This window comes from Leptosomus discolor, chromosome 2 (genome assembly GCF_034619465.1).
Source record: "Leptosomus discolor isolate bLepDis1 chromosome 2, bLepDis1.hap2, whole genome shotgun sequence".
Taxonomy (NCBI): Eukaryota; Metazoa; Chordata; class Aves; order Leptosomiformes; family Leptosomidae; genus Leptosomus; species Leptosomus discolor.
The window spans coordinates 13,204,407-13,227,825 of record NC_141392.1 but is presented as its reverse complement, the minus strand read 5'-3'; the positions used below and the strand labels follow the sequence as shown (position 1 = coordinate 13,227,825).

General features: G+C 37.1%; 1 protein-coding gene across 1 annotated transcript in view; it reads left to right on the top strand.

Annotated features, from left to right (window-relative positions):
- The window catches only part of USH2A (usherin), a 395,830-nt gene that overhangs the window by 81,693 nt on the left and 290,718 nt on the right, over window positions 1–23,419 (top strand). Inside the window, exons 14-19 of the mRNA XM_086460628.1 lie at window positions 3,782–3,945; window positions 8,079–8,237; window positions 12,457–12,951; window positions 14,724–14,996; window positions 16,502–16,659; window positions 17,937–18,081. Coding sequence (XP_086316754.1) covers window positions 3,782–3,945; window positions 8,079–8,237; window positions 12,457–12,951; window positions 14,724–14,996; window positions 16,502–16,659; window positions 17,937–18,081 — 1,394 coding nt within the window. The remainder of the gene's footprint in view (window positions 1–3,781; window positions 3,946–8,078; window positions 8,238–12,456; window positions 12,952–14,723; window positions 14,997–16,501; window positions 16,660–17,936; window positions 18,082–23,419) is intronic.

Here is a 23,419-nt window from a genome sequence, read left to right as displayed (position 1 = left end):
TGATGGAGAGGTTTGTGTCTGTGTTAAACAATAGCTTTCCTGAACCAGATATTGGCTTTCAATTGCCTGCATTTTGAGCTGTCTTCTGGATTCAAAATGTGGAAATACCTAGAATTATCTAGATCCAGATCTTGTTGAAAAGACAGAAAGTTTTTACAGTTCTGGAATTTGAATCAGGGTTGCCTTTAATGCCTTAATACCTCTTAATCCTCATGACAGTATTGAAGACTGCTCTGGTAGTACATTAACATGATTAACTTGTGTTGCATATGTTTGGTTTCCTTTTGGTTATCCTCTACTTGGGCAATGTACCTCTGCTCCTCAGGCAGAAATGTTTATCCACTGAAAATGATAATCCAAGTCTTTATTTTTTAATCTGTTTTAATCCATTTCTTTAACTGTTAATATCTTCTTAAAAAGAGTAATATGCTTTTTCTTTCCCTATAAAGTTGCAAAGTCACTTAAACCATCCTTGGATGGACTTTCCTGACCCTTTCAAGGACTCTGTGGTTACAGAACAAAAAGGGTATGAGCTATCTGTAGTGGCAAAGGCCTATCTGTCTTGGCTCAATAGCAGAAAAGAAGCAAAAGTTGTGACGCACAGAGAGTGTGAGGCTTTAAAATTCTGTCACTGAGGAATGTATATGTGAGCTGACTTATTTTGTGGTGTTTTTGAGATAAAACAGGAACCCCCTATTTTTAATGCATTTCATCTTATGAAGCACGAAAATTTCCACAGTCTGAACAGATCTGTAATGGTTGTAATTGGTACACGTTTGAAATGCTTTACCTCTGTATTGTTTACTGTAATGAACTGGTCAATGAACATCACAAATTGTTTGTCTATATATATATATCTTGACAGATTACTGTTTATGAAATCCATTTAGCAAGTGAGGTTTTCCCATAAGGATGAAAAATGAAGATTTTAAACAGATTGCTGGAGAGGCTCTAACTGCACCTAGAGAGTCAATGTAATAAAGGTTTCTCTATATTAATATTACAAAACCCATTTATCCTCACAAAATCAATATTGCAATTCATCTTGGCCTGACATTTCTCTTTCCATGTTTTAAAAGTCTGTTTTCCTTGATTTTATGTAATTCTGTTTTAATAAAACTCAAATATATTTGACTCAAAGTATCTTGAAGAATTTAACAAGAATGCTGAAAATATTTCCTACATGATTTCAAAGGATTAGTTAATTTTTAAAAAAATCCTTAATTGACTGAATCCTTGATCCTGACTGAAAAGCATGAACTATGCATAACAACAAAGTCAGTTCTAGTGTTCTGCAGTTTAAGAAAATGTTGAATGTGATTACACAAATATAATCTGTAGAATAGAATATGATGACACGTATGCTGTTGTTTGCGGGATCTGGAGCCTAATTCAGGACAGGTGGAGGTAGGGACCCTACACTTTTCCTAGAAGAAAATGCAACAAGCAGAAAGGAGCAGCCCCACCCTGCTAGGTGCTGCAAACTGTGACTGTGACTGTATGTGTATGACAGTTTGATTGTCTCATGTGCGAATGATAATGAAAACTGGAATACTCAGGGGACCCTTATTCATAAGAGGTGCAGTAATATACAGGAGCAGTAAGAGAAGCTTGTCTTTTTATCTATTGAGACACTTTTCTTAACACCCCTCCTCAACTAAATATGTACTTAATATCATGTAATGAAATTATGACATAATAACGTACTGTCTTAGCAAATAATTCTGTCTTTTTTTACTGTAATGAAACTTTTTTTCAGTCATGACATTTAAATAGTCTAAACAAAACCTCTATTTGAAAGGGATTTGGATGCACTGTCTACAGATGAAGAGATTTAATTCAGTTTGAAAGAAATTGCCCTTTTCTCTTGACTGTAAAAGAGAGCAAACTATAGTATAGTGGTTTCCGAGAGAGAATGTATTTTATTTGTTCCCAAAAGGATATTAGTCCATAAAACAAATTTGCAGCTTATTTTGCAGCTTTAGCTTTTATCAGCCTTTTTAAGGGTGTTGAATGATTACCCAGGAGATCACACAGCACGAGCTGCTGTGGAGTAAAGGAACTCTAATACAGAGAGCTCTGTGATGGGCAGAAAATGTATGTGAAGAGTTTTCTTAAACTTGTTAAAAAATTTGTCACATTTAATGTCTATTTCACTGATTATTGACCTGAATTTCAGTGTCCTAATGTGAAAACAGTTTCCACCCTCCCCTCCTCTCTCTCTCGCCTTAAAAAGCCGATACCCAAAATGTAACTGAACTCACTTTTATTTCTGCCTTCATATGGATAGAAAGAGATTGACCAAGGTGATGCTGATGACTGGGAAAATGGCACCACCACCTGTTTCCTTGGATTTGATGAAACTGGCCAACGAAAGATCAGCCAGATATAAATCAACAACTCTTGTCTAGTCTTAGGGTTAGCAGATCAAAGGGCATATGTCGTGATTGTCTCTCCCTTGGACTTCTCCAAAGTCTTGTTGCTGCTTCATCATCTTGGGACCTGACATCTGGAGTAATTTAAGGTTCCTTCAAGGCTGATGTTGCTTATGCTTGAGAATCGGACTTTTCCAGCTCGGGGCAAAGGGAGCAAAGTATAGATTTCCCAGTATATTTTAGCTGCACTGTACAGTCCCACATTTCTCCCAGTCCATGTTTCTTCAAAACTCTTTTGTCTACAACAATTAAACACAGTGAAGTTAGAATCTAAAGTATAAGGTTTTATTTGCCATTGTTGACTTTGTTGTGACTAATGATGGCAGTCTGTATTGCAACGGGTAGCATAACAGTGTTTGCAGTTAGGGAAAAATTGCTTTGCTTAACTTCTGAGATGTTCCGAGTCTTTGAATATTTGCATAATCTGACATTGGTATCCCTGCTATAAAGGAATGTCAGTGGGGAAATAGTATATCAAGTAAAAACCAAGTTGATCGAGGGAGGTTTCACATGCAAAAGCCAAAGCATAAATTAATCCTGAAAGTACTCTGCTCTGATGCCAGAGAGATTTACAGAGTTGAAATGTGGCATTTCTGTGATATCAATGTTTTTAACTTTTTTTTTGTTCTTTTTAATTAAAAAATAATTTAATTTACAGATTTAATTAAATATTCTTTTTAATTATTTTCAGATTTGTCCATCAGGCTGCAAAGAAAATGTGCTTTCTGTTATAATATTTATATTTCTACTGTTTTGTTTCCTTTCACTGTTGTAATCTGAGGTTTTTTCCTCCCAGTTTTTGTCTACATTCATTCTCCTTTATTCGCAGCATGTTATGTTTTTCAACTTCAAGTTGCCTTTGTGAACAAGAAATTAATTGATTTATTTTTCAACAAAAGCCTAGTTTCCTCTAAGTTAGAAGGTGGCATGTTTTGCACAGAAGCCTATGAAACTACCTGCACATTTATCACTGAACTCTACAGCTCTGCAAGAAAGGGTGTGTGAGTAAGTGTTGCAGGACTGAGTGCATAATGTGGTTATTACCAAACATTATTATCCTGTTTGTGTGTGGATCAATATATAAAAAATCTCTTTAATTCCAAGCAGTTTTTGTCTAAATTAGAATATTATTCTGGCATTGAGATGTTAATGTTTATTTTTATAATGGGCACTTTTTTGTTAAGTTACTTTTTTTTTATCAGGGAATAGGTTTTCGGTGTCTCAGGCTACTGTTTATGATTTTTTTTTTATTATGTTACCGAAGAATCTTTTAAACAAAACCCTACTGTGCTTAACTGAAGTGTTAATGTGTTTTGATCACTTCCTTGATTTGTTTTTGTTTATAGATGTCAGCACTGTAATTGTCATCCTGCAGGAGCCATTAGTGGGTCTTGTCATCTTGTTACTGGACAGTGTGTTTGTAAACAATTTGTAACTGGCTTGAAATGTGACAACTGTGTTCCCGATGCTAGTAATTTGGATGTCCACAACCTGTTTGGCTGCAGTAAAAGTAAGTGGATGTTAGGTCTTAAAAGCATATCTTTCAAATTAATGTGTTTTTTGTTGCTGCTGTTTTTTTTTTTTTTTTAATTTAGTGAGTATTAAATTAGTTCAGCAGTACTGAAACTGGGTTTGACTATTTGCCCCTGACCCCCCACCTTATTTCTGGTCCCTGAAGTTTGGGTGGTTTTCACTGTGAGCATCTTTGGGGTGTACGGAGATGTACGGAATGCTTCATGTCAGACACACAGCTTATGCTTGCAGTCTAACCCAGGGGAGGAATAATGGCCCATAGTTCCCTTGCACTTTCCACCATGTCTTTGTAGTGACCAGTGCTGGGTTCACCTTTTAGCCACAGGAATGCAATAGCATTTGTGCAATTTAGTTAGCCCCCTTTCTTGCCATTGACAGGAGGCAGGAGACCTGCCTTCAGAAGGTCTGAGGAACAGAAGGTCTGTTGAAGAACCGCTCCTGGTCATTAATTCAAAATCTGCTTCTCAGTGCAATATAGCCTTTCTCCTCTTGGGGCTTTTTTTCTCAGATAAAAAACTGAAGAAACTTTGAGAAAGTATGTGATGTTGTGTAACAGAGCATCATAAATTGGCATGTGTGAGGTGGGGCTAGTGCTGTGTTGAGGGTCAGATCATGAATTGTAATGAAACATCCACAGTTCTGCCCTTATAGTGAGTCTGGATGTGAAGAGATGGCACAACTTCAGCCTTTTATGTCATAATTAGTCAAAATTAAATGTTCAGATTTGCTCACCAGTGCACAGTCTCTAAGCTGGCAGGGATTTTAAAGAAGCAGAGGAGAAAAATATTTAATAAGAAAATTAAATTTTTAAGTCGTCTTCGGGTCAATGTTCAGAAACAGGCTTTAAGGACATGATACCATGCAATGCCAAACTGTGTGGGGAAGGACCTCAGCTAATTCTGAAAAATTTTTGTAGTGTATTTGTGACGAACCTTACTGCCGTACACAGTCAGCAGCCCAGTTTTGGAAGCTGTGTAACCAGTGAATGGAGTACTCTGCAGATGCTCATTGGTTATTTCTGTCAGCAGGCCTAATTAATAATGGCCACGCTGGTCCTACTGTGAGAGTTAGCTCAGGTTGCCATGCGTAATGCAATGACAGGGTTAGACATTCCCAAGTAATCTCTGGAGTATTTTCTGGACTCTCCTTCCACAAAGTATTTCTTTGTGTTTACTGCATAGGTATTCATGCGGTGTTCATCTCTGTGATGTGTACACACTATAGATTTGCAAGCAGAGATGTACATGCACAAAGAGTTCATTTACAAGGACAGACAGCTCTCACTTTGATTCCAGTTTGTATTTAATTGTAAAGCGGTTTAAATTTCAAATAGTATGCATTGCAGAATGCACAGTGCTATAAATGGGATAGAACAAAGAGACTGATCTGTTTCTAGAGGTGATTTTTTTTCTCAAAGTTTGGAAGTGCTTAGGTGCTGTTTTATTTAGTTTTTCCCCACACTGTTCTGTAGAAGGCATAGTATCTATTCATTGTGCTGATAGTTGATTGGCCTGCTGTTTCTTTAAAATATGTAGGATGTTTCAACTGAATGTATAATAATAATAGTACATGGCACTTTTATGATGCTGTTCATCTTCAAAGTGCTTTACAAACATAAACCAACCTACTTATTTATGTTGGGATATACATTGGATAAAGGTCAATGGCAATTCAACGATAAAATTGATTAATAATATGACATAGATAAATAATGTCATAGATTTTAGTTAGAAAAAAATACATCAGGCAATATTCTAAATGACAAGTGGAGTCCTCTTCTGGATGGAAATGATATAGCAATTGCAGTCTTTTGGTTATTCATACCAAAATATTTTAACTTGTTGCACAGATGTGGAGCTTTGCCTAGCTTGGTATTTGTGATGATTTTCATTGCAGAACAGTGTTTTGTTGACAGATACCATTACTGGTTATAAGTCTTTGCCAAGGGAAGCAAATGTAAGTTGCTGTCGCTGCCCAACTAACACTCCTTAAGGAAAAGACCTATTTTCAGTTTTTCTGCCCAACAGTATCTTAGATGCTCCATAAAAAAAGTCTAAAACACAGTACTTTTCTTATACATCTGAAATGCAAAGCAGCAAACACGTGGGAACAGTATGCAATAGTGTGAGACTGAGAAAGGAGAAGGAAGGTTATGCCAGTAAATTTCTATGATTGCTGAGATCTTGTAAGCATGTATTACATGGAGAGAAAGTTTCAAAAATGCCAAAGGGGTTTGGGAGCATTTCTTTCCTCTGATTCTCAAACTTTACTCCTGTAGACACTTTAGCATATATTCACTTCCTAACTCAGCTGAACTCGAAAACTTTATTGGCAGCACCACAACCTATGCTTTCTAATAGGAGATGGTGATTTGATGTTCGGTTCGATCTGATGAGTTCTAGAAATGTTTTTTGCTGTTTCTTGGCTGAGAGACTGCAATAGGTACAGGGTTTTGTATTATCTTACTCTAAATAAAGAGCTTCAACTCGTGTTTTACATTTGTGTTAAACACCTGTATGCAATGTGACCCACTGATGTTGGTGTCTCTACGTCTAATCACTTGCGTGGCTTGAGATGCTCATGTCATTTTATGTCTGCAGCTTCCCTCTTTGCTTCCTGTCTCCTGTTAACTTGGCTGAACAGATTTTGATAATCAACTGTTAGTGAATTGTGCATATTAAGCAAATATCCACATAATGAATATGATGACAGTTTATAAACAGAAGGAGAAAAAATTAATGAAAAGCCACATGTTTCTAATGTTGATATTTTCCTATAATGCTTAATGTAACAGAGAAAAGCTTATTGGGTGCTTCTGGATCCAGCTCCTGGTAGCTTACTCCAAATGCTGATTTCTGTACTGCCCTCGGCTATTCTCATTCCTGATTTTCCTTTAGATCCACACTCCTCTTGTTCTCCCTCCCTTGGTAAAGAGGGGAAGGAAATGGCACAGTCTGCCTTTGAATCAAGCTATTGCAATTACTAGCTGCCGAAACAGACTGGTCTTGTTCTGTGCTAATGCACGGTGCGCTGAGGGTCAGAGACTCGTGCTTTCCTTAGTGTAACAGGCTGGCTGGAGGTCTCATAGCAGGGTATGGACTCATGCTCTGCCTTGAACAATAACATAAATATAGAATCACAGAATCACTTAGGTTGGAAAAGACCTTTAAGGTCGTTCAGTCCAACTGTAAAAATTTGTGTTTATGCTCACATCTGTGTATATATGTATATGTGCATATCTATGCATATAAAGTTCAATTTCTGAGTAATAGCCATTGTCTTAGGAAGGACCATGACCATACAGTAGGATTACAGAAGAAACATAGGAGGGGTTTTGACTGCTCTTTCTGAAAATGTGAGACTTTTGGCTTGTGAACTTCAGGTTTGTTTTTCTCTTTATTGGTACTGATGCAATTAAGTAGCACATTTTCCAAAGTTAATGGAGGTGATAACAGAATAGTATTTTGGTAAATAAGAATCTCAAGCTGATTTCTTAAAATGTTAGACACCTCGCTCTCATTGATTTAAATTTCATTTGAAACAAATGGAAGTGAATTGCCTAAATAACCTTCAAAATTGGCCTCTTTGTGGTTTTTTGTCATTTGATTAAGTAGGCTTATTGTAACGCTTCAGTAAAATCTGTAGTTAGTTGGACTTTCCATTTCTGTTGTATTAGAGGAAGTTATGCCTGGCCTATGCTAAAATGGAATGAATCCTCTGAAAAAATAAATTATAATTGAGCTATAGACTTCAGTAATTTGACCAGATAAACATGTTCCTGTTTTATAGAGGTCTTGAAATACATTTTTTTTTTTAAAAAAAAAAGTCTTTGGAAAACTGTTGTGTACTTGCTTTAATTTGCGGGGTAAAGGGGGATTGAGTAAATTTGTCATTTGTTTAAATGTAGAAATTTGCTTCATGTACTTGGATAAAAAGCTTTGTTGGAGAGCATTTGGATGGATCAGTTTAGTCTATTAATGTCTTGCCTGTATGTTTACTCGACAGTTTTTCTTTGAAGAAAACTTAGCAATTTCTTTGCGTTTTTATTTAAATTCGTGTGATTATTGATTACCTTCATTTTTACATCCTCTGTTTTTGTGTATGTTTTAGCTCCATTCCAGCAACCTCCTCCTACAGCAGAAGTTCTCAATTCCTCTGTTATCAGTCTTTTGTGGAGTTCCCCTGACTCTCCAAATTCTAACAGGCTTACTTACCAGCTGTATAGGGATGAGGCCAAAATCTATACAACCGAAGACTACCACCCTTATAGTAAGTATTTATAGAAAGATGACATCAAAGATTTTGTGTTTATGTAGGAGTGTGTGTGTACATATCTATATATATGTGCAATTTTTCTTAATTATTTCTCGTTTCTGTCATTATCATTCTCTGTGATTTTGAATACATTAGTCTGTTTTCCTTTAGTGAGTTACTGTTCTATGTTTTTAGTTTTGCTTGAAAGAAATTAATTTCCTAGTCTAAAATTTGGCAAACTGAGTCATCCAAAATGGCTGATTATTTTTTACTTTTTAATCTGAAGAATGTTGACATTGACTCACCAAAAGTATTCCCTGCAAATATACACAGGCGCCAAAATCTGAAAAAGGCAAAGTCCCAGATAAAGAATTAGGGTGAGTGGAAGAGACCACAATGTGCTTAAACTCCTCTTTTCATCCTCCTGGTTTTAAACTGTTAACAGATTAGGAAAGCTTTTTGTGGCCTCTTAACTTTTAGCACCTTCTGTTAAGCTATCAGTGTAGCTCCTGATTTGCCTTTAGCAGCACCACTTCTGTCATGTTGAGGCTTGCAAAGGGATCCTCAGAAGGCAGTCCTCAAGGATTCGACACTCGGTCCTAGATGGAAAGGCCATTTTGTGCTAATATTGATCCTCTTACCAAAGCGAAGGAGATGGGGGTTGGGTACTGTTTTTATGTATATATGGCACACAAGTGGTTTTTTTTAAAAAGAGAGATGTGGTTGAATGCGGCTAAGGTTTGATCTGTGTTCTAGCAGCTTCTTTAGTTTGTGGCATTTTTGTACCAATGCAGCACTAATATTTTGCAGAAGTTAAGTCTTTCTAATTATTGGCATGTACCCTGGAGGAAAAAAAATCCCAAACCTGACTATTATTCAGTGGAAGCACAGATCCTTTGGAATGCACCTGACATCTTTGTGTTCTGGTGCATGCTACTGTGTTACAGTTGATTACTCTGTGGCTTATGCTGTGAATTTGAACTCCTCAGTAGATACCATGAGGAAAGTATGCAACCCGTGTAAGTATGGGATTAAGTGATTGAGAGAAGAGAAAGAAACATTACAAAAAAGTTTAGAGACCTAATAGAAAGTATTTCAATTCCTCAATTTGGTTTAAAAGACTAACCAGTACAAATGTGAATTAATTTCAAAAGAAAACCCATTATACTTTGTCATAAATTTGTGCTTAGTAATGTACTTGAAACTGAGTGCATTGTCTAGGATGTTATTTCGTGACTGTACCTACATATTTTGCAGAGAGTGAAAAATTCTGAATGAATTTAGCTGGATAATGAGACATTTGCATGTTTCTATTTAATGAAACATTGTTTTGTAAAAACATAGATTTGGTTTCAAAAGATGGTTTTGTCATTTCCTGTAAATCGTCTTAATTAATGATGTGAAATTGTCTGCTGGTGCTTGAATATCAAGAATACGTTGTTAATGCTGTCGGAACTTTTGATAATGTTACTTTTTTTCCTCAGTATAGTGTGAAATTTGTAATGCTTATGAAATGCCCCAAGAGTGCAACTGGATGAACATTATCTTATGGCTAAATGAGAGTTTTATAGAAACATTGAACTTCCCAAGGAAAATTAAGAATAATCTTCTAAAACGTCCTGGCGATTTGGCTGATAGTATTGCAGAATACCCAATTAAAGCAATGTTTTCCTGACTGTTCGGGGAAACCAGTGGCTCAGGAGATACCAATCCTTCTTTTGAGGATAAGACGAAATACTCTAAAATGTGAAAAACCCCCCAAAGTTACTTACCGTTCTAACTTCAAGTCACGTTGATTCTAGTTATTTATAAATGCAGCTAAATACATGGTGGAGTTGTTCACCTGAGGAATGTAAAACCTTCTACCCTTTGGCTTTCTTCAATTTTATCTAGCCTGTATTCCTACTGAAATGAAGATACCATCTGTTATTCAGGTGTTCATCTATATGGAATGAACTTCCCCGTAATGTTGAGATGGTACTGGCTACTTTTCTGGCAGACAATACCAACATTCTGGGTGATCTGCCTCTTCCAATAAGGGGACAGTAATGTGCTTGCTGTCGACATTAAACCTGGGGCCCTAGAGGCTGGGTTGGCCCTAGAGTCTGGGTCTGTTCCAGAGGCTGGGTTTTGGGGGTTGGTTGGTTGTAGAGCTAGGGTTGTGTTGGTGCAGTCATTTCTAGGGCAGGTATGGATGGTGGAGTTGGTAGTTTGGTAGGGAGATGGTTCTGGAGCACACCCTAGCTCGCTTCTTCATTCTAGATCAGGTTCCAGATAGCTGCTTAGTTCCAGACGGGGATAATGGTTTATCTAGCTTGTTGGTTCAGGACTGCTGATTGTTTCAGGACCATTTCTTGGTTCCAGAGCAGGTTCTGGCTCACTTGGTTCTGGCGCAGGTTCTAGTTTGATTGATGGCGCTCCTTGTTGATTCTCGATCGTGTTCTAGCTCTCTTTGATTCTAAAGCAGGGTTGGGTTCTGAAGTGAGGAAGTCCTGGAATCTAGTTTAGGGGGTAGTCCTGCTTCGTCATGAGGATTAGTGGTACTTGCTGCTGCTGATAGCAGTCATGCTGGTTTGGTTTCTTTTTCTTTTTTTTGCATACTTATTTCTCATCTCTGTGGTTCTTTTGAATTGAAGACCTGCAGGATGGGGATCCTATCATCCCATAAAGTGCAGCTTTCCCAAGTTTCTAGCATGCTGACCTGACTCACACTGCCTCTGTGGCCATTCTTTTCTCTGGAGACAAAATCGGAAACTGGACACATGCCAAGTTCCCCCTTGCTGGTGTCCTTCACAGCAACTGGTTGTCGTGTTCCTGCTTGGGGGATTCATGCCAGTCTGTCCAAGAATCTTGTCTAACACTTGTCAGATTGGCTTTAGTACCCACTCTTGCTCCCAGAAGCACTTCAGCCAGGGTAGGAGTGTCCAGGCAGTTCAGAAAGGTCTCAATGCTCAAGTACTTTGACTCGCAGTTGCGAACGGCATGCAACCCAAAAGCTGAAGAATAAAGAGCTGAATCTCACTGGCAAGGCTGAAATCCGCTGCATCACTTGCCTGCTCGCTGCTAATGCACAAGGATGTTGCAATAACCATTGCTGGCACTGGCAGAGCCATTCTCCAACCTTGCCTGAAGTACCAGGGTTTGAAGGGCATGAATATGAGATTAACGGGTCTCCTTATTGCTGGACTCCGGCAATAAGTCTGTGATCGCTTTAGGTAGTTGAAGTGCTGTAAGCAATTACTGGGCTGCTGCTGCTGCTTTTGTACTACAATGTCAAGGGTTGAATATCTAGCAATGCTCATAATTTTGTGTTTCTCTTCTTTAAGTTGTACGCTGGACTGGCTTGCCAGTGCAGATGTACAGAGAGGACTTAGCTGTGTCCTCTGTTTGTTTCGAAAAAGTTTAAGTATCTGTGCTCTGGCATGTAATATGTTACTCACAGTTCTCTATTTCTTAAGACAAAAGAGAGTATGGTGGTGGTATGGTTGTACGTAAAATTACATTGTGCTGTGATGCCTAAGATGTGCAACTGCTTCTGGGATATATCCAGGAGCTATTCGTGGTCATGGCTGCTAAAAGGCTGCTGAAAAGGTGTCTACAGTAATGGAATGTAGGGGGTGAGGAAGGTAAATATAGGCTTTGGTGGATATACCTTTTTAATAATTATTTGCACTTCTGTTTCACTTTTCATCCCAGATCAAATGCTTTACAAATGAACTATGAAGCACTATTTTAGAAGTGAGGATGTGAAAGCACAGAAAGATTAAATATTTGGTCTTACGCTATGAAAAGAATCAAAAACATAGGTGTGAAAATTTACAGATTGGTTTGGGTTTTTTTCCTAAATCAGATCTACTAATATCAATGCTGATTTACATTTGAAATAATTATTTCCAAGCAAAGGAGGAATAAGAATATCATTATATTAATATGTTCATGATTACATCAGGAACTAGGAGAATTTCAGTGGAAAAATTATTTCTCTAGTGGTGCCAATGTGCAGTGGAAGATAATAAAGGGAAAAGGGGAGTGTTTCCTTCCCTGTTTAAAAAAAAAAAAAAAATCAAACAAACTTGAGAAGTTACAATGTTCATAATGATCTCAGGAAGAGCATACAAATTGGCATAAATATCTTTTATCTTGGATTAGTGCTGGAAAGACTTTCACTATGCAAATTAAGATTATTTTTAATGTGTTAGACTGATACAATTTTCTTCTCACCTGTTTGTTTTAGGTGTTCAGACCTTCACCGATACCATGTTATCTCCATATACCTTCTATTCCTATTATGTCCAAGCCAGCAACGTTCACGGTTTTACTAGAAGTGCCTCAGTGACATACAGAACAAAATCTGGGATGCCTACAGGGAGCCTACATTTAAATCCTGTATTTCCTGTTAGTCACCGCTCTGTTTTACTTTACTGGACAAGCCTCTCCAATGACTCTGGGCCCATAGAGAAATACATTTTGACATGTACGAGCTTGGTTGATCTTCAGCCCTGTGGTCAGTATGAAGGCTTAAAAACTTCAGCAATTATTTGGAATCTCGTTCCATTTACAAAGTATGTTTTTTCTGTGCAAGCTTGTACTAGTGGAGGCTGCTTAAAGAGCCAGCCAGTAACAGTAATTACTGCACAAGCTCCTCCAGAAGGGCTACACCCGCCGATGGTAGAAACCATCAGCTCTACAGAACTGTCTGTGGAATGGTCACCACCTGAGAAACCAAATGGTAGGACATTGTATTTACTTTTGTAAGTCAAAGATTTTGCAAAGAAAAAGCAGCATTTTCTCAAATCTGGTTAGAATATCCTTATCCATGCGACATCAACTGAGAATGAAGTAAGGCATTGCCTTAATTTGCCTGTCTGCCACTAAACGTATCCTTAGAGTCTGTGTTTTACTCTCTTGGAGTCCAGAACTCCACCTGAATGTATTTGGTCCAGGATTTAGCCCTTAGTGGCATCTGCTGCAGCAAAAATCACTTTTGTAATTAAACATTTACAGTAAAATTAATTTTTTCCTAATTTGCCAGATCACCTAGTTCAGACAGATGTGGTGATATTGCCTGACAAAGAATAAACAAGCAGATAACAGTTATGGAAAAAAAATAATCTAAGAATTATCAGAGAGGGCTGTTTTTAAAACCATCCGTCATGTGTAGTAACTAATTCTATTACCAGTATAACTTTGTTAGGGATTAGGCGATTGCCAAGAGTTGCTGGTCTAACTTGCGTAATAATATTTTAGGTTTTTGAAACTGAGAACGCAGCTGTTGTAGGTTACTTTTGTGATGCCACATATTTTACTGGTAAACACTTTATCTTTTAATATATGTGCAGTGGAGTTTTGTGCACTTGCATTTACATGCAAGTATTTGTGCATGCAAAAACAAGCATTTTGATCTGTTCACAAAATGGGCATCTGTGTATGGGGAGCTCAGCTTTCTCTTCAAACATCTCATTTGCCAGCTATTACCAGATTAGACAGGAAGAATGCTCGCACAAGAAGGCCTGTATGTCTTTAGAGGGGGTAGTTGCTACAATGCAGGTGATGATATGTGCTGTTAGCACTGGTCCCTCAGCCTGTATTGTTCATATACTCTTCATAGTTTACTCTATAGCCATTACATGCTTGTAATTGCCAGCACAGGCAGATTTAAGCAATACTGTCTTTTGATATCTGGCCAAATTTCCTGGTCTTTCGAAAGACAAAGAGAGAAGCTGTTTCTCCCAAGCAATTTCTCCAGTCCTGTACATGAATATAGCCTCAAATATATACATTATATGGTAATTAACTATCTCCTGGCTTTCCTGTGTCTCTCGTCTTTTCCATTTGGGAAATCTCCAGTCATCTTTCTTACAGTCTATTCTTACAGTTAAACTGCTTCCATGATCCAGTGTAGATCATGCATCACTTCATACCAACACAGAATTTTTGGTGGTGTTTTTTTTTTTTTCCCCAAATTGGTGAGACCTTCCTATGTACATAGTAGGTTTACATTGGTGGAAAACTCTCTCACACACACACGTATCTCCTATCCAGTAATATGTTCTAAAAGGTTGGCATTAAAATGTCGCACAAAAATTCCCTACTCATTGTGTAAAAAAAAAAATAATAATTTTTTTTTTTTAGAAAAAATTAAATATGCCTTTTGCCTTTGAAAATCAGAGGCCTGAAGTAATTTCCAGTAACATTTGATGAGAACTTTAGGATATTGTCTTCCAGTGAGGATAGTAGAACTTATATTGTAATACAGCCATTTGTTTTCAAACCCCAAAATTGCATGGGATAAATACAAAATAAACAGTGTAATGCAAGAAATGCCAAAGTAAGCATTTGAATGAAAATAGCAGAAATGGGGAAAACTTCTAATGCTATATCTTCTGTGATGTTGATTGATTGAGTCATAGCTCATTATATATATAACTGACATTGATATTTTAGTAGAACTTCAGAAATCATTTAGATACACTAATTTTTCTCACTTGCTCTTTTCTCTAGGCATAATTATAAGATATGAACTTTACATGAGAAAAAAATTAAAGCTGGCTGGGAACATTCTTCCACCTGAAATTCGTATTTTCCAAAGCAGTGGATGGCTCAGTCCTCAGCCAGTTATGGAGTCTCCTAATGAAAATGCCCTGGCTCCACCGCAGACGAGTACCACAGTCACTGATCTGGAGCCATTCACAGAGTATGAATTTTATGTGCTAGCAGTAAACATGGCAGGTAGCGTATCTTCAGGCTGGATATCAGGAAAAACAGGAGAGGCTGGTAAGTATTGGTTTGAATTTCTTTGATACAAATGAAAGGAAAAACTAAAATAGAATGCGCTCTTAATTTTTTTTCAGTAGTATGTGTCTAGTGATGATTCAATTAGGGACAATTTTTCATTTTTCCACTAATTAAAGATAGGTCAGATTATCTTAGAACTTCGTGTGTTAAGCAAAAACATTTTCTTCACCATAAAATCATATGGTTGAAGAAAATAATCCCTGTCAATTAAACCAAAATTTCAAAACTACAAGATCTCAAATTCTACCAAGCAGTGTTTGAATTCTCCAGGGTTTTCCCAGTTGTTATGTATATGTTCTTTAATGGGAAAAAAACATGAAAAAAGATTGGCTTTGTCACAAACATATTAACAATTGGTGCGAATCAGGAATGTTGTCCAAGGAGGTACGTGTGTCCAGAAAGGGGGTTCTAGTGAGTTTTCCTGAACTGAGGCTTTGATTGATTAGGAAGCAATTTAAAAAAAAAAACAAAAACTTGAGAGGGTCACCTTTTCAGGAGTATAGTACTTGAAACTTTTTGTACGCTTTTATGGAAGCCAAGTGTCATAATATGGAGCATTTGTTGTAGAAGTTTAGCCAGTTCAGAATGGCTCTTATTACAACCCTTCTGTTCAGATTTCCAAAAGGGCTTGCCACTTGACATAATTGTAATAACAGCTATTTATTTCAATATTTTCATTAGAAATCTAGGGGTTTTAGACTGATAGAGTCTGTGTTTTGCAATCAAACATCTCTGTTGCATCACTGATGCTTTTGTTTGCTGTTAGCTTGAAAATCATGACCTCAGTCATTCGCTATTGCAAAACAGCAGGCTAAACTAATTCCCCTTTCAAAATAAGTCTTTGTGCTTATCTGTTCTTAAATACTGTATGTTATAAAAGTGTTAAATTGTATTTGGGAAGAGGTCCATTAGTGTGGCTGTTTGTATGGAGCAGAAGTGCTATGAGTTGGTATCCTATTATTACAGAGTAATCAGGTGGGGATTTAACTGCAGTGCAAACAATCCTTTTACAGATTTACTATGGAAGACAGGGGAACTGTTTTGTAAGAAGTGAGAGACATGTTAATTTCAAACTGGCCTAGCAAACAAAATTGCTTTTAAGATGCTGAAGTATTGAACACTTTTTGCTTTTATCAGTTTTTTCCCAGGTTGCATGAAGTTTTTCTTCAAGACCTTTTCTTTTGTATGTGCTTTCCTACCTGCTACAGGGGTTAGGACTTTAGTGTTGATTAGTATTTCTTCGAAGACATAGGCAGAGTTTTTTCTACGTTCATGTCCAGAGTAGAAGACAGGAGAATGATGGGTGAGGTACTTTTTATGTACTATCAACATTATATGAAAATTCCAGTTAGACTTGAAAATAAGGTTAAAAAAAAGAAAAAGAAAAGGCTCTGAAATGGTGTTTTACAAATACAATGAGAAATCTTGCATTACACACATCGCTCACTTATTTTATTAATATAATTATATTAATTTTATTTCAGCCCCAATGTTAATGCCATCTCCGTCAGTGTTCCCTCTTTCACCATATTCCCTCAACGTGTCATGGGAAAAACCTGAAGAGAATTTAGCAAGAGGAGAAGTGATGGGATACAGCATCAGTTTGATGACTGAACAAAGGTTCTTGCCACCATTTTCCCAGGTATTATTTTTAAGTTACATTAAGTTTTTCCTAACTGGTTGTAGTAAAATTGATAAAGTCTGATGTCCTCCTTGACACTGTGATGAATTCTTTCCCTGATTTGCTATATGTCCTCTGATCTAAGTTTTTCACCTATTGGTTTATCTTGAGCGCTCTGTAATGCTACACACTACTTGTAGGTTTTAAGTTGTATTCCTGAGCTGACTTGTTTTCAGTAGTGGGTGACATTCAAAATTAGGAGGGATGAGACTGAGCAACAACATTTAAATTACCTTGATCTTTGCCTGTTCTGATTCTGTATTATTGCTATATTTGCTGATATGCTTCAAGCCATGTTGTTTTGTAGGAATCTACATTTCCATTAAGAAGGTACCTATCTGGCTTCCTGGATACTGGAAAAATGTTTCAAGTGGGGAAACCTAAAATAGCAAAAGACTAACTTTATAAAGTCTAAATATGTGACTTTAAAATACTGTTGTATTTTTTGAGTGACTGGGTTTGACAAACAGATATCATGGCAGTAGGAGTAAGCTAAAAGCTTAGGAATGAGCAAAGGAACATGATATGCAATCAGAATGTGACAGTGGATCTGGTGCACCAACTTTGTATTTCTCATTTCAGAGCTGATTTTGTCTTTCAGTGGTACCACAGATGGGCCTCAGTTTATTTGTCTATGAAATGGGGATACTGTTGCTCCTGGGGCTGTTGTAACAATACATAAATGTAAATTGCTTCTGGTCACAGGCTTGCAAGATTTTTTCATCTAAATACACATCTGATAAAGAAGTTATCTAAAACAAAAGTTTATTGAGTTCCACTCTCTCTGATAGCTTAAAGTAATGTTAAACTAAAGCAGATTCAAATGTCTGTAGGTATTAGTTATTCCCCTCCCTCCTAATGCCTGCTAATCATGTCACTCATTCAATGGTGGTCAGATTTCACCACTTAATAGTGTCATCTTCGTCATCTGGATTGTAGCCGCACTGTTTGTAGTGGTAACTGCACCACCACACAGTTTTATGAGGCAATAACTTTATTTCCTCATTTATCCACTCAGGAACTGCCTTATTACCTCATAAAACAGTGTGATGGGAAGTATTATCACCTAAATCCTAGCTCGTTCAGATTCTCCAAAATAATCCTTTTCCTCAGTTGGTCTTTGCAGGCTTTTCCACTTATAAATGAAGGAATCTGCTAATTCGGTGAATGTGTCATCAATTAATAGGATTGAAAATATTATTAACCAGCTGCCATCTTCCAATCTGTTTGCTTTGCAGGTTTTGCATATAGCTGAGGCTCATGAGCTATCCTATGTAGCAACAGGATTAAAACCTTACAGGATGTACAACTTTACTGTTACTGTCTGCAATCAAATTGGTTGTGTAACCAGTGAGCCAGGCACCGGGCAAACCTTGGCAGCTGGTAAGAAAACAGTCTGTATCAAAGTGCAAAGCTGACGCACAGTTTACTAATGAATACCATTAAGATGATCGTAGTTTGATGCACAGTGACAGGGGTAGGTGTTTTATTAATACAAAGTGACTTGCTAAATTATTATTTGTTTATCCTGACAGATTAAAACCAAAGTGTTTTCGATGAAGGTTTAAGGTACACTGTTATGGTAATCAGATTTGTGTACTGCTCTCTGAATTGCAAGTTATGGAAATGTATATTTTTGTTCCTATTTATTTAAACAGTAAATGTACATAAATGTGGCTGAACCCATTCATTCGTTTACGATGCTAAGAAGCTGTTAATTTGTTTTGGGGTTTTTTTGGTGTGTATGTCATGTTTGCATGACAGGGAATGTAAGATGTGCGTGCTGTGCCAGTGCCTTGCTTAGCTCATGAGGGGGTTGTATGGTTTTTGTATTAAACTCTAATAAATGTACATAGTGTATTTGTGTGTCTAAATTAGAAGCAACATACATGCTTTGGGTCTGCTCTTTGAAAATGTGTCTCTGTTTAGCCCCTGAGATTTATGAGATTTTGCTTTGTAGATATGTATACTCACACTTCCCTATGGAAACAATGCTTAAGAAACTGCATATAAGTGCTTGTGCACGTTATTAATTTTGCAGTCTTACAATTAGTTTCAACCACATATATCATGGGTTTCAAAGGTACTAGCTTTCTACAAATTTAGGGGAAAATAAGCAACAATACAGAACATAAATGCAGAAAGCCTGTATTTACTTTGAAGAAAAAACTGTTGCAAACTCACTTCTTAGACATCAGAGGATCAAGAGGGTTTTAAAAGAGAAATTGTTAGGACAATCAGCTTCACAGGTCTCTTTATTCGTGGAACGAGGTAGTCAGTACAGCTCTTTAATACTAGAAGTATAAACTCACATTCCATGCTGTGTGACATACTGGTGGTCACCTGGAGAGAGCTGACTGCTTCACATTGTGGTTTCCTTTTGTACAGGCGTTTAAAGCACATTAATTACTTTCACAATATTAACATTTTTAGTTAAGCACTTAGTGGTGTTGTCATATGGATGTTGTGATGATGATCTTTGAAATTACCTCTCTTATGTAATTTGGTCTCCCATAGGAAAAAAAGCTGAAAATTTCTGCTGTGCAGAATGTTTTCCTAGGCTCCCTGGGATGCATTTGAGTTGCCTGAATTCTATCAAAGCTCCTCTGTGTAATCGGTGAAGAGATAGGAGCTTCCAGACAGGGAATGAGGAGTTGCCCAGAGCCAGTAAATAGGAAGCTTTTTATACATGAACTGAAGTGGAATTTAAGCTATTGGGATATTACCTCTAGTCTGCCTCTGTTCTTCATCTGTCTATATTTATTTAATTGGCTTTCCGTTTGTTCTCAAGTGGAAGATAGACGATTTATTCCTTGATTCACCATATTGGCTTTGTGATTCACTGGGCAAAGATTGTTCTGTCAGTCTTCTCTCTTGCTGGATTGCTGATTTCAAAATTTATTTTGTTCCCTCATACTGCTACCTCTTAAAGTTTCAAGTTGGCTACAACTCATACAGAGCCTCCTGCTTGTATGAGTATGACTTTATCCCATACCACACAGCCGTGCAAAGAACAGCGTTCCAGTCTGCGCTGATAACCATGGAAACAAATATGGCCTAAACGGCACACCTTATTACTACAAATGATCCAACTTTGTATTTATACATTTATTAAAAGATTCAGATACAATAGCTTAGTTATGCTTGACAGCTTGTTTATGACCATCTCCTCCCTGGTTGTGTTAGTACTTGGAGACCTATCACATTAGAGAAGACAGGAGGATACAAAATAGAATAACAGCCACGTCCCCATTTATTAGCTGTTTTGCAGTGTAGCCTTTTCCTGCTTACTGTTGTAAGCCTTGAAAGCAAAGAATCAGTCCTGTGTCAGGTTTGCCTTTTATGTTTTTAAAGTATGTTAATGCAGTGTCTAAAACTTTGACAAACTACAGAGGTTTTTGCACACAGTTTTATCTTCCACCATTCATATTTTTCATTTCTGGAGAAAATTGTTTAGTAATCTCCCCCCAGTTTTTTTTCTGTGTGTGCATGTTCTACTTTGTGAAGTTCTGTAAAACTGTGTTTCCAAAGAAAATTTTAAAGAAACACTACTTGTGTGATGACTTTTAGATGAATGCAAGTTCAAACTTGGAACAAAGTTGGGAGAACCTAGTCCACATAATTTGTAAAAGCAGATGATCGAGTTTTAGTCCATTAATATCCTTTTGTGTCATGGAACGGTGCAAAATGAAATTAAAATTGCCTTTCTAGGACTGTTGAGGAGTTCTGTTTCATGAAGGAATGTCTCCCTGGCACAGAGACAGCCTTCCTGGCTGGATGCCAGTCCCTCTCCATGCCCTGGCAAAGGGAGCTTTTTGGAGGAAGTCTCAACTGAAATGTACTCCAGCATGGTGGTCCCCTTGCATCGTAACACAATTCGAAAGCTTTGAGTTGTGTTCCAAGCTGGGCTAAAGGTTATACTAAATTAGACTGATTCTTCTTCTCTGATCCTGAGGAGGATAACGGAAAACCATTTCTACTCCTTCCATGTGTGGGCTATACTGATTTATCACATGGAGCATTTAAATCAATGGCTACCATGATGACTGTGATTTTGGTGTGTCCAACTGATGTATATTAGCAAGGGCCTTGCTTTCGGAATTGCCAATGCCTTCTAAAATTTGCCACTAGAATACTCAAGTAATTTTTAAGTTTTGTTCACATCCATTAGGTTAATTTGAAGACTAACTATAAAAAAAAAAGATACTCTTCAAAATCTATCATTCTTTTTTGGCAACATTTTTTTTTTATATATACAGCGTAACATGGCAAACAAAAACAAGGGCAGAAACAAGGGCATGAAATCATTAGAGTCAAAAATGCTGAGGAAGAAAAGTAAGAGGCTTTTAGAGAGGATTTAAAAGACAAAGAAAAGAGACTTCTACAGTCAGGGACAGAATTTGAGGGTAAGCTCTAAGGGAGCAGAAGCATCAGAAAGAGTCTGCTGATCTTTCAATGAGGAGTCTTTTGTAGTATAACTTAAAATTGGTTAAAATAATCCAGAAGCAAGTTTAACAAGCAGGTCCCTTCTAACCTGGCTCAGTATAGACATCTGTACTCTCATAAGTAGCTTTGCAAGAGGAGAGTGAAAGAAAACTAAAATCAGCCATATTCCTTTCATCTGTGAGACTGGCAAAAAATCTCCTTCTCACCAATATACACACCCACGATATTTGTAAATGGTAATAAAAGAAAACAATTAACCCAGAAGAATGTGAGGTGAGAGAATGAGGAAGCAAGCAAAATAGAGTTAGTAAGAATCAAGTTGGTTTAGAAAAAGCTTAGTCGAAACTGTCACAAATGCATATAAAACCAAGAAGGAAAATAGCTGTGGTAAATAAAAGAATTTGCACAGGTATGCCTGATGCATGACCGGCTCCAAAAATGGCAAAAAGTGTTGGAAGATCAATGTTATGTGGTAACACAGAATTGGGATGAAAGACCAAGGCAAGGATGTCAAGGTAACAGAAGAAGAGAATTAACCTATTTCTGTTACTCAAAGAGAAGGTGACTGGACAGAAAGAGGACCTCAGTTTGGTATGTTCAGATGCAAATACACAAATAGTTGGCTTTTAGAGACTCAGATAATTAAAAAATGTTCTATACTTTTTCGATCAGTCTTTTAAAAGTTACATTAAGAGGATGCACATTGCACAATCCTTGTGGTATTTCAAATATGCTTTATGCACTGCAATATTGTGCACATGCTATTGAAAGCCATGGCTGATAGATGAAGAAAGACTTCATTTTTAGTACTTTCAAAATTTGGAGTCCAATTTGAGCGTCATTTTTGTCTTTGCTACCCCAAGATCGTCAAGTGGAGCTGCATGTATGTAGATGAAAGCAATACTGGATAGTAATTATACATTTTCAGTCCCACACCTAGAGCCACATCTTACTTTATTCCTTTCTCCGGGTTCTACTGAGTTCAAATTCCTGTTTGTTTTTGAGAATGGCATTCAGCCTGTTGTTGTTGTTATGTTTTACACTATTATTTTTTTTATTTTCAAAAGCGCATTTTGCTCCCTGGTTTTATCTCATGTAGGATTCTGAACTAGTGCCTTGGAATCTATAGAACTATACTAGCTGGTACCAATGAAAGACCCGAGCCCTTAAAAGCAAATTTTTTTTTTGACAACATGTTTGCATAAAATTATGAATTACTTGCATTATTCTTTGCAGTATCTTCTAAGACAAAATATGGGTATTTTCCAAATTTTTCAGTCAAGCAGAGAAAGACATTTTCTTTCCCAGCAATTTCAACAGAATGAAATTAGCCATGTGAGTTCTTGGACTAGTACAATTGGTTCTGCTACCCCTCTCAAATCAGATAGTCAAAGGGTGCCTTAAACAATCTATATACCTATGTTTCATTAACTACTGGGTGACTAAGCTTATTTCTTGTAATTAAGTTCATCTTTCCTTTGCCCTTCTTAATTTTTTTAAACTTCTTTTAAAAAGCGTGTTTTAAGACACACCAAAGTCTGGCTTTGTCATTGCTGTGATTTACTCCAGCACATTGTATTCCTGATCTTTTGCTCTTGATGGAAATCACAGGGTTCAGAAGCTAATTTGTAGAAGATATTCTTCCAGCACCAGCTGCATCTGGCTTCTTGGCAGATTTCTCAAGTAGTTGTATTGGTGGCTTTGGAGTTGCCTCTGGGTTTGCTGGGGTAATGCTGCTGATGGGATTTCTGGGCTGTCTTACAGTCCTTGATGTTGTTTCCTTTCTGATGATTCTTTTAATCTGAGTGATTTGTCCATTTTTTACATTCATGAATAAGGTCCGATGCAAGCCCTTTTCAAAAGCTTCAACCCATTTGTCATGGCAATACAGCATTTGTTTATGCCTGTCATAGACTGCTTTCCTACAAAATGCGATGCCTCAGTTTTAAAATCACAAATATGCATTAGACAGGTAATAAGTAATGTATATTTTCTGTTGTTACAGAAGAGAAATATGAGGGCCATTTGCTGCTGGCCTGAAAACAGAGATTGTTTTGCATGCATGTACATAAGTCTCTTCATTGTGAATAGGACCCAAAGTGATTAAACAAGCACTCTTAATATGTTAATTTATAATTTTAATTACAACAATCTTGTATATATAGTCATTAGTGAATACTAATATAAATATTTTTCTACCTTTTTATTCATAATGCATAAACCAATCATCCAGTTACTTCTCGGCAGTTGCCTGTTTCCGTTTCATAATACAATC